The sequence below is a fragment of the Rutilus rutilus genome (assembly GCF_951802725.1).
Source record: "Rutilus rutilus genome assembly, chromosome: 12".
In the NCBI taxonomy this organism is placed as follows: Eukaryota; Metazoa; Chordata; class Actinopteri; order Cypriniformes; family Leuciscidae; genus Rutilus; species Rutilus rutilus.
Genome location: NC_140217.1, coordinates 30,795,513 through 30,808,192, shown reverse-complemented (window position 1 = coordinate 30,808,192; position 12,680 = coordinate 30,795,513). Strand labels below are relative to the sequence as shown.

Sequence of the window (12,680 nt, the reverse complement as noted above, 5' to 3'; positions counted from 1 at the left end):
AGGCCTTGCTTACACGATAAATTTGAGCTGTAGAGACCTGCAATGTCAGTGTAGATTGACAAACAGTGAAACTTTCTTCCTCCTAACCATGTTTCTGCCAGAGTCATCATAATTTCAGAGAGTGTTGGTGTTGCTGTCTAGCCAACATCTCTTTGACCTTTTTACTATTGTCCTTCAAAGGATGCCCAGCCATCTATCTCCCCTCATTACCAAGGAAAAGTGTCTGTGTCTGGGTGGTGAATAGTAATCAACACTGTCAATGGCTTCCTCACTATAGTGGTGTTTTGTGTGTGAGAGATGGAAAGAAAGCTAATTTTGTTTGCGATTTAAATCTATTTGAACTGTATTTCAACCTTACATGTTCTTTTTATAGGAGTATTAGGAGCTCAGTTTCAAATTGGGGGAGACATTTATTGATTATGTGTTGGTTAGTGAAGTGGCTTTCCTGGCATTCAGTACACAAACTCAAATGAATTTAATTAGATCATCAAATGTCCAGCTTTAATTAAAACTGGAAGGCAATTAGTTGGCAATTTAATATGTGTTATACTCAGAAATAAAGACTGACGCGAAAGTGTTAATTTTTTATTTACAGCATGTACTCTTTAACATGCCAGAATAAAAGTCTGCAATAGGCCTAATGATAAATTACACAACAGCAAGGCTTTACAACAGCAATCAATCTACAAGTAAAATATTCAGAAGCAAATTTCAAACACTTTTTATTAATATGGACACACACTTAAAACCTTAAATTGCTGATACATGCGCACACACGCACACACACACACACACACACGGATCAGGTCACTTTTACTGTAAATGTTTACTAACAACTGATCCTACAGGAGGTTTGTGCCACTATACAGGAAGTGAGTAATTGATATATATATATAGGCCTATATATATCTATAATTTCACAATAGTCTCAAAATTTCTCCAGTATAAACACTGTGTACATACTTAGTAGACAATAAAGGTTAAAAACATACAGTTTCCATGCCATGGAATGCATACAACCTTTTCCAAGTTACGCACACACATACACATGATGCAGAGGATGGAGATCTCATAAAGTGCAACACAAATAATTAGGTAATCCTTAAAGGTAGGTTTCTTTTTTTTCAGCCTAATGCTATGTGGCTCTGGATGAGCTTTGCACACAAGATTTTAAAAGGCATTCTGCAGCATAACATTATCTAAAATAAAAATATCAACTTAATAAACATACTGTTCACCATTGGTAGGCTCAAAATAAAACAATTAAGCCCCAGTCTTTTTCAAGTTAAAAAATAAATTAAAAAGTAGTAAATACACCATCAAGAGGACTATTAGCAATGTTTCGAAGCTGACTCCTATTTACTTTCTTAATACACATTCATGGTGTTTCTATTCGATTCATCTGTGCACAATATTCCAAAGAAAAAGCATGTTTGTCCACGTAATCTTTCATTAAAACATAACTTGCCCTGCTTGGCGAAATGATAAAAGTAATATTTTCTTTTCAGAACCATTTTTTGGCTGTATATGGTTCATGAATTGGTTACAATGGAGAAGAAAAAAGTTCTCAACTATTAAGATTTGTTTTCAGAGAATGCATGTTGTCATAATTCATTGGCAGGTTTTTTCCTACTTTAAATTATTTTTAGTAAGCTTTTTTTTCATCTTTAGATTGTACACCTGTCACAGAGAGACCACTTTTTACAGTCCAATCAACTGCCGGTGGATAAAATCAATTCCCGGCCTTTTTTTTTTCCTCATTGAAAATACTGTTTTCCCTAGAATTAAATTAAATAGGTTGTCAGTGCTGATGACTTTATAGCTATAATCGGAAATATACTTTCAGCTTTAAAGTTAATTTTACAATTTTCCTCTCGATGTTATATCAAGTGTTGTATCACATGAATTAAATGTTTCTGTTTATCAATCTGTCTGATGTGAGGGAGTTAAATATGTGATATTGTATTTGTGTTTTTGTATGTTTGTATGTTTGTTAGTCAGGGTAGATGAGAAAGCCGCTGAATGTGCTGTATTTGTTGGTGTTTCCTCCATGTACTTTTCCACCATCCAGCTGCACACAGACCTCATCTCCCACATCTAAATGCAGGATCACACTGTTAGAGGCGTAGTCATAATTCTGATCTGCGTCCTGAGCGATCGCACTGGCCCTCACCTGAAAGACAGAAAGAGAGAGAGAATAATGGTTTTAATGTTGGATAAAAGGAGGACAAAATACATCACAAAATAAATCCTGCATTTAAATAGGCAAACGCTTAAGAGTCTATATTGGATCATTATTGCAGTGATTATTATGTCTCTAGCATGTGGCAACAGTTCTTCTAATCCTGTAGCTTTTCATTTCTTAAACAACCATGTAGGAAGACACATCATGGCCATATTCCAGAATGACAACATCAAGATTCATCGGGCTCATATTGTGAAAGAATGGTTGGGAGGGAGCAGGAAGAATCATCTTCACACATGAATCTGAGTTCAGACCTAAAAGTCTTTGGGATGTGCTGGAAGAGACTTTACAGAGTGCTGGACTCTTGCATTGTCAATACAAGATCTTGACCAAAAATGTATGCACCTTTTGATGGAATAAATGTTGTGATGTCCTATGGAGTGCATTTATGTTATTTGCATTTAAGCTCTAAAGCTTTAACTTAATAATATCACATCAGTCTACAACTTCCTCTATAAATCCTTTAATCTCTCTGTAAACGTGGCAGTCTTTCAAGATTCAAGATTCAAATAGCTTTATTGGCATGGTGAACGAAATCTTTACATTGCCAAAGCATTCATAACACTATACAATAAAAATAAATAATATATTTAAAAAAACAGTCTGTCTTTCTCTCTATCTCTCTTTCCCTCCTGTCTTATGATTTCTCATCTCCTCCCTAAGTAGGATATACAGAGAGAACAAAAGACCAAGACAGACCAAGGGCCAAGGGAATAAGGCTTATTGATCTGCATATTGTATGTGTGTGGTGTGTAATTTATGGAAAGGCTGTTAAACACTGAGGTCTTCAGTCATTCACAAATGTTCACATTTGTTAAATTGTTAAACTCATGTAATTTTATTTGTGGTAACACTTTATTTTAATGTGACATAATTACACATTACTACATGTACTTACTATAGTAATAACAGTTTAACAATTTATAAAAATGATGTGTAATTACAAGTAACTAATCCTAAACCAAACCCTAACCCTAACTGGATTGTAAGTGCATGTAGTTAATTAATATTACTCAGTACTTTTTGGAATAAGTACAATGTAATAGTTGCTATAGTCCCTATAGTTGCATACATGCATATGCTAAGAGAAAAACACTCAAGTGGTGGAAGGGAAAGCAGGGAGGAGTAAAGCCTATAAAAAAAATAAAAAAAGCACGGTAACACTTCATTTCAGTGTCTTTGTTATGTGTTACATGTAGTTGTAATTACTATTAATTGTGCTTAATTACATGCCACTAACCTAATCCTAACCTAACCCTGACCCCATAGTAAAGGCAACATGTGGTTAATTGATATTACTTAGTACACCTTAAAATAAAGAATAACCAGAAGCACTAACAGGTCATTATTTTTTAAAGGTCAACATTAAAATCAACACATTTGTCTTAAACCATTCAGGTCAAAACACTGATTAATGCCTAAAGCTTCAAACACGGCCTAATTTTTGCACTGCTAATTAATGCATGATCTTAGTATAAGAACCAAATCTTTATTAATATTTCCATTCATATGTATAATTAATGAGTATAATTCAGATTAATCTAGCCTATAGGCTACTTCTCACTATCAAACTCTGCTACCATTAAACAATCTATAAAATATTTATCTTTTTAATTCTAGAGTATAATACACTTTGTACTTTTGAAGAATGCTTTTCAAATGCATTGCAGTCGCGTCTTCGAGTGATCGACATTTTCTTGAATTTATGCTTAATTCTTCTCACATCTACTCATTAATTATCCCTGTCTTTCCCCTCATCTTTCTTTCCCCTCCACCTCTTCCCCCGTATCTGTTCATTCCTTGCACCATCTATCCATCTTTTTCTGCGGGAATCGTAATAAAATGCAGGTCACGCGCGTGTCTCCACTGAGCGTCTCGTGTTGGCGCGTGTCCCTGTCCAGTCTAAATCGGATTGATTAACGGCGCGAGGTGGCAGGTCCCGCGGGAGGCCTGGGTCTGCGTCGGGGCCTCGCTGGATCGGTAATTGCCCGGCGCTGTGGCTCGGCTGTTGCTCCTAATGGGACCCACTCCTCAATAACTCCACTGTATCACAATAAACGGAGCTTCGCACCGACCACCGGTCAAATGGAGTCACTAACTATTAACTGGGTGTGTGTGCGCGCACGAGTGTGTGTGTGTGTGTGTGTGTGTGTGTGAGTGAGAAATACAGAGATATAGCTGGTAACAATGTCTAAACGATATGGACGTTGTGTTTTATTAAATGTACATTGTGTTGTTTTCCCCCAGTGATTTCAAGGACCCGTTATCAGATTAAATAGCAGGTCTTCGGTTTAAACTATACAGACAGCTTCTGACAGAAAAGAGTGATGATAATGTAAACATAGGCTATTCGTTAAATAAATTCAAGAGCCAAATGAAACAACCAATTGCAAGAAGTGAAAGTAATAGACTACACAGAACGCATTGGTTGTGAACTTAATTTATTTTATTTGGTTGTGAATGTAATTTATTTTACTTGACTTTCATGAAAGCCAATAAAATAAACATGACACATGCCTACAGCTACTTTTCAATCTATTTTCTTTTTTCAAGAGTTTATTTGTTTTAAAATAATTTTACTTTGGATTGTATTTGTTTGGCAATTCATAAAAGTACAAAAATGTATTTAAGGCATTTCTGTGTACAAAAAAAAACTGTGTACTAAGCTATGCTGTATATAATATTCATAAAGTTTCATGACTAAGTACATTTCTTATCAATAATGATAATTATAATAATACTACTACTACTAATAATTCATATTTTAGAATGTCAGTCCTCTCAAATAGAGGGCATAGCGTAACAGTGTGTAACCTTACAGGTTAACATTGTGATTTATGAATTCATGAATGAACCATTTATCTCCTGTAATTTTGTATTCATATCCCCTCTTTCTGAGTAACATTTAATAGGCTAATATGACTGATTTAGCTTTTCTGATGCAAGTGTTTTTCATTTTACAAATTCATAAAGTGAAATACAGGGGATCTGAGAAAGACCAGTGTTGTGACAATCAAAAGTGGATATGAAGAATACATTCAGTTTGAATGGTCTTTCTTCTTTTCCATCTCTTATGTTGTCAGACAATGTGTGCAAGTCTTTGTGCAAACGGTCTTTGTTGGATTGCCAACCCGGTGTGGGCAATGGGTGACACTTCTACATCCATGAGATAAAACAAGAAATGAATGAAAAGAACAAATTTAATGTGCCAAATATAAGTACGAAATTGTTTCCTCCTAAACAGGCCAAACAAATTTACAATCATTTCCAAGCAGAATCTCATAATTCTTTTTTCCTGTCCGTCTCCTTTCCCCATCCTGCTTGAAGGTTAAATGCTTCAAGTGTGCTTCTCTCAGTATGTCCTTGGTAAAAAACGGGTAAAAAGGGCTGTTCTTGAGAATAATGCCGTGCAGCAGGTTCATGTACATGTGTGTTTTGTTCAGTATGTTCTCTCCCGAATGGGCCTTTTATAAACACACACTTAAGTTAATCTCATAGTTAGTTTGAGACCGACCTTTGGCCATTCAAAAGGCAGCGAAAGCACAGGAAATGAGAGATAGAGATATGAAAGAAGAAAACAGAGGCGGAGAAAGTGCAAACATACAGGGAAACCGGGTGTACAAGTGTCTATTGCAACAGCTGCAAAAGCCTGTCAAGGTACTGTGGGATTACCTCATTAACTGTATTAATTAATTAATTGGAGGATGTAAACTCATTAGCTGCTGTGTAATTGACAGGATGTTTGAGGCTTTTCTAACAATTTCTCTGCATCACACCGTAATTAGTGCTGCGCTACTCTGACGAGACCACAGAGAGAGAAAGAGAGGTTTTCAAAAGTGGCAGGGAGGTGAAGTGCTAAAGCTGAACCTAAAGTATAATGATAGTCATACTGTGGGATGAGAAGAGACATGTTTACATAGCCAAGAATCAATTACTGATTTAATTAATAGAATTTGTAATGAGAAGCAAATTGGCTGGGTATTCTGCTTGAGTGACATTAATTTGTGGATGTTGAGCTCCCTGCTGCACCCCTCATGATGCTGTTTTCGTTTCTTATTCAGCCCCATGCAATCTATTCCTGCCATGAGGAGCCAAACTTCAACTAATAAGTGGCATTTCATAAATACATTAATATTCAGTTCTCTAAAAATAAAACTAACTGCCATGATCTCGCTGCAGTTGCAGGCCGCAGATTTTTGCTTGTCTCAAAGTGCGTTAGAATCTACTTGTTTTAGATAGAAGTTCATAGACGATGTTTGTAGTAGCAGCTTGTGCAAGTCTATGACCTGCAATGAGGTCAGTAGTCATTTCTCGTTCTCTCTCTCTCACACGCGCTCACACTTTCTGTCGTTTTGCTCATCTATCTTACTTACACTGATCTGATGCTGTCTGTGTCTCTGGCCTCGCAGTAACACTTTCTCCCGACCTCTCTGTCGGCTCTCCTCTGATTAGCCATCCATCTTCCTCTCCTCCGTTCATCTCTCTATCATCCCACACCATCTTACCGCCTCCCATCGCACGCCCTCCTCATCTGGGTGGGCTCACACTTTTAGATTTCTCCGTTGCCTTTTTCATTTGCTATTTCATTTTAAAATACATATAGTGTAAATATTGTTTTTTACCTAAAACAACAGTGACAAGGGCATGCAGGTTTTACAACAGTTTACACTCTAAAATGAAATTTCTGTCATTCAAAACTTATATGGCTTTCTTTCCTCTGTGGCACAAAAAACTATTTTTTTTCAAAGCAATGAAAGTCAGTGAGGCCCAAAACAACATTGAACCCCATTGATTGGCAATTGTGTGGACAAAAACACACTTATATCTTTTTTTTGGTATTCCACAAAAGTACATTTGTAACATTAGTGACTTAATGGTGACTAAATTATGACACTATTTTAATTTTGGAGTGGAAAGTGTTGAAAAACCTGCCCATGTCACTGTTGTTTTAGGTGAGAAATAACATTTGAACTATTTTTTACAACTATAAAATTCATTTTTGGGTGAAATTTCCCTTTAAGAGCAACCCAAACTTGGCGCGGTTGTGTATGTTTATGAGAATACTTTGAGAGGACCTTGAGATGGGTTAAATAATTTAGCTAAGGAGAGAGATAATTAATCGAAGGGCAGAGATTGGCTGAGTGGCAGAGTGTGGCTGTATGTGTGTGTGTTTGTGTGGCCCAGGTGGAAAAGAGGGAATCTCATCTTAAAGACATGAATGATTTAACACAAGAGGAGATCACTGGAATGACAATATATGCAATACAACATGCATGCCATACACTGCCTAAGCTTACTTTCCTCATCTTCTCATTTTCTGCATCTTGTCCTCCACTTAATGGAGGCTGTGTTGAATCCCCAAGCCTGGTTATGGGCCGCAGCACAACTGCTATTGTATATTCAGCAATGAAAGGTTTTATATGAGTGGCAGAGACAATCTGCTCCTCTATGTCATGTAACAGATAGACTGTTTTATCAGTCCATAACAGATTTAACAAATTTGATACTGTATTAATGTTGCTATTGTTCAGTAAAGTCAATTCAGGTCACTTGATCTGCTATAACAGTCAACTAAGTTTTTCCAGTGAGATTTCCAGGTTAACCAATTAATTTAGATTTATTTAGTCATATTATAATATTAATGTAATATTTTTTATGTAAATTGAACCATTTAATTTAGATGTTTTCTGGAATGCATTAAGGTTACCTAACAAAACATTTTTACAGTATGACAAACACTAATTTGATGTTTAGTGCAGAGGTGGTTTTTCGTTTTACTGTTGATTCTATTGGACCAATGTAAACATTTTTTTATTTTTTCATCAGTTTAAAAAAAAATGAATTCACTGGCTTAAAATGTGATTCTGAGATTGGCTTTACATGCAGAGCGTGTGCATTTGAATCAATATATTTAGCTGAGATGGCTCATATGCTTTTGAAAATAACCAGTTCCACCTCTTATTTCACAGATTCCAGTTGTGGATTCATTTTCTTTTGTTCTGGATTATATATGATGAACAGACATGGGGCATTGATGGCAGGTGTTATGTCATGTTAATGGCTATGTGTTGAAGGGAACTGACAGGTTGCTACAGACTCATTAAAGGGTTTTCATCACTTCCTGTCTGATATATCTGTCACAAAACCATGTGTGTGTGCGAGAAAGAAAGAGACACAGTGTGTATGTAAACAAGTGTTGCCAAGGGAATTTTTTTATATCTCTTGGATAATCCCCGCTTTCTTTTCCACTACTAAAAATCAAAACTGAGCGGTTGAGTTGAGAGAGCCTGAATCCCAGATCCGTGTCATGTTTCACCAGATGGAGAGGTTTTTTCTCCCCTCACTTTTTCCATTTATTCTAAATCCACGGGTCCTGTGAGGACTGTCTCCAGCTGTTGCATTCCGTTCCACTCCAGAGAAAGACAAAGAGACAGTGTTTGCTTGTTTGTGCGTTATGAATGTCCTTTTTTCATTGGAAACTGTTAACCTTATGTTGTTTCTGACTATGCAAAATGTATTTATTTAAAAGCCCTGTTAAACAGACCCAAATTGACTTCTCAATAAAAGGCACATCTCAAATCACATTTGAACCCATTTGATATGCTTTGATATGTTATGCTCTTTGTAAGTCTTCATTTTCTCATAAAACTGAACATTTTAATTGTTTAATGTTTGCATTGTCCTTTTTCCCACTGTAGGTATCTTCAGTAAGGCTACAAGTGATAGACAGACAAAATGACTGCTGAATAATTGAGCAGCTGCCTTACTGGATCCTATTTGAATGTTAAACGTATTCCTTAATCCCTACCTCGGTGAATCTAATATTTGTTTGGTATTTCAGTCAAATCAGACTCTTGTTTTTAATACAGTTCATTCACGTCTGACCTTTGTCTAGTTAAAGTGCCTCTAAAAACTTAGTTAGCAAACTCTACCTTTGGGTAGAGTGAATCCAAATGCTGTTTTCACCAGGGATATGCAACACTAAGAATTTGGTCTTTGAATTTGAAGTTGAATTTGAATTGGTCATGGCCCACAGAAACTTAAATTGGAATGACAGGAAGAGGAATTAACTGGATTATAATTCAACACAGGGTCTGATTATGTAATTCTGTTTATGGCAATACATCTGTCTGCCTGTCTAAATATCATTCTGTCATTCCATCTATCATTCTAACTATCTATCATTCTATCTCTCTGTAGACCTTTTTTTTAAACTTTGAAACAGGGTATGGCATCCTCAAATCAGCTCTAAATGGCACACAATCCTTGTGTTCATACACACAGAGAGAGAGAGAGAGAGAGAGAGAGAGAGAGAGAGAGAGAGAGACACACATCTCCTACCTGTCCATTCTTCTTGAGGTCGGCCCACATGCTAGTTCCATCTCCTCCCCTCATGAGCACGTGATAGGTGAAGAAGTAGATTCCAGGAAGAGGGCAGGTGAATTTGCCTGTGGTAGGCTCATAGTAATTCCCTACATTTGTCACCACATCATCAAACTTGAGTACTTCGCTCCCCTCATGCTGTTTGCGCAGACCAGCATAGAAGGCTATTTTGGGGCTGTAGAACGATGGGACGTATCCCCCCGGGCCTGGACCTGGAGGTCCAGGCGGACCTGGTTTTCCTGGTTCTCCAGGTGGCCCACGTGGGCCTATGGGGCCTGGTGGGCCTTGGTTTCCGCGAAAACCTGACTTGCCTCCCCCTCTGCGTCCAGGGATGTCGTGAGGAGGAGGCGAAACCGGTGTTAGTTCATTGGTGGGCGTTAAAGAGTCACAGACCATCTTACAGCTTCCAAGCATCTCATAATGCGTACCTCCACCTCCAGAACCACCCAGTTTGGTGCTGTGGACCAATAGTGGAATAGCGACCAGTAGCACCAGTACCATGGCCACGCCCACTGCCGCGCCAATAACGCGCTTCCTGCGGCTGAGGCGTGAGGCAGCAATAGAGAGGAAGTCCTCCTCCCCTTTAGAAGAAACAGCCCCGGCCAGAATGAACTCTGGGAAGGAAAAGGGACTAAGGTAAGATAGAAAAGTTAACGAGGGAGTCTGATACGATGAAACGTGGCTTGTGTCTCAGAAATAAACTAGAAAAATCCACCTTCAGCAACAAACGAATCAAATGTCCTATATGTAACAACGTCTTAAAGGATGTTTGTGTTCATTCCCGTTTTAAAGTTTCAATTTCTGCTGTTTTATCTTTCTGCTTGTATTTACTAGCCTACATTAAAATCATAACAGCCAGCCCTCTAACCTGTACCCGCTCTTCTGAGTGACACACATTGGACGCAGTTATCGCTATGAACAGCAATTCTGGATGATCCAGTAGGTTTATATTGTCATATAAATATATATTGCTTGTCTGATATAAGCAACATGAGGGATTTGGTGTCTCAGATTTTGTCCAAGGATAGAGATTCTATCAGGTGATGTGGTTGTGTATTTCTCAGGGGTTGCTGTGTGCCGGTTATGTCTCCTTATAGATTATTGGAGTGACAGCGGTGTGGCTCATTTTTCCATGAGAAGTTCAAGAAGCGTTCTGGAGAATTCCCAGAAAAGTCCATATCCACTGCAGCATTTAAACAAACTCTGCCCCTCCTCTCACAGAAGAAAGCTGTGATTGTGATTCAGATTCATCAAAAACAATCCATGTTATAAATTATTTTGTCGTTCTGTGACAATCTTAAACCTTCAAATGCTTAGGTTTAAACGCTTCGCTTGCAAATGTCTTATAAGCCGGATGGTAAGTGGATTGTGAAATATAATTTTAAATCTGGCTCACAGCACTCGGGTTGATTTTCAATTCCTGCTGGTCGTCATCAAACTTCAGCTGAGTGACATTCAGGTCCCAAGATCAACCACCTCTGGCATCTTGACATGTTTCTCACTGAGTTGAAACATAAAAAAAGCTAAATTAGATGAATTAGAAAACCTATGAAATAATTAAAGAGCTCCCAAAAGATTCCCTGATGCTGATTATGTAAGGTTATTTATTTCTGTTCAATACTGAGCATTTTACAGTAAAAACAGGCACAATTTATGCATAAGACATCTTGGTGACTTACATGAATAATTGTAATAGTCATTACTATTATATTACAGAGTTTGTTGATACATTACTACATGACAGACACATAGCCTACCTCTCCAAAACTACAAACAGTAGCCTATCATCACAGATTTCTTCATTTAAATAATCAGAAAACAATCAATGTTGTGTCAGCTACTTGTTTCCAGGTCTTGCCCATTTACACTCAAATGTCTTTAAACTTCTGTATGGTAAATGCAGGATGCTAATTAAATCAAATATTTATTTCCTGAAATAATTGTTCTTTTATTCTGATGCCAACTAAAAGGAAATGCTTGAGAAATTCTATAGAATAGTATACTAAAAGTTTGTAAAACATTTCTGAAGCACAAATGTCAACTGCAAAACAATTCTGCCTACCTTATAATTTCCCAGAGAATATGAAAACTGATGAGTAACTCCGCACGACAGCGCAGCTCCTCTCGCGTGCGCGAACGGCTCAGAATATGTCAGAGAATCTCGCGCCTTCGGGGTTTTCTTTAACGGTCACTCTGCTCAGACTGATGTCAGCTTGAAATATCTCGTCTTCTCCTTTTCCTGCTTCTTTGCAGCGTCTTCAAGTCAGTTCACTTTAAACACTCATACTTCTATCGTTTAATATCTCTGGGAATCATTAAACTACTACTGGCACTTGTAAAATATGGTTTAGTAGCCAAATTACTATTTAAAAGTCAGATATGGCGATTGCTTTGTTTAGATATCATCAAGAAGCAACAGTTTCTCACTTGTTCGATTTCTGTGAGGAAAAGGCGCTTCCACCCGCGGGATGTCTGTCTCACGCTTCCCCCGCCCTCCGTACAATTACGCGCTCGCGCTCACTCGCACCAGTCTCCGCAGATCAAGAAATCGATTTCCCGAGGAGATGTGCATCCTAATAGGGTTGCTGTCTACCCAATTAGTACTTATAAAAATAAGTCAGGTTGTACTGGTATGCTGTCACTAATAGCAGTAGTGAGGGGTGATCGCAGCTAGAAATAGGACCCACTGTAAATTAGCTGTTTAACTATTATAGCCTAGGCTAGGGTTCGAGGATGGGGGAAATCAAATTCCAAATGATAAACGTATATTAACTGCTAAATTGTAACATATTTAGAGATTAGTTTAGCATGTACAGGATGATGTATCATCCAAAATTTTTGCAAGAGTGACTACCCTAATCTTACCCAAGGCAAACCTTTAACTTAATTTGTAGCAGCAAATGTAAAGCTTGTGGTGGTAGTTGAGGAGATCTATGTACATAATGTACACATATATAGGGTACATAGTTTTAAATGCATTGCATTTTAATTTAAATTTAAGTATACCTTCATACTAGTTTAAAAGCAAATAATATAAAGTGTAGCCTATAAG

At 37.5% G+C, this 12,680-nt stretch overlaps 1 protein-coding gene across 1 annotated transcript; it reads right to left on the bottom strand.

Annotated features, from left to right (window-relative positions):
* Positions 1–1,878: 1,878 nt before the first annotated feature.
* Positions 1,879–12,073, bottom strand: c1ql4b (complement component 1, q subcomponent-like 4b). The gene is made up of 3 exons (XM_084426184.1): positions 11,691–12,073; positions 9,587–11,129; positions 1,879–2,173 (listed from the first exon to the last, which is right to left on the bottom strand). Exons 2-3 carry the CDS (start codon positions 10,127–10,129, stop codon positions 1,994–1,996), a joined length of 723 nt encoding a protein of 240 aa, XP_084282310.1. The 5' UTR covers positions 10,130–11,129; positions 11,691–12,073; the 3' UTR covers positions 1,879–1,993.
* Positions 12,074–12,680: the final 607 nt, after the last annotated feature.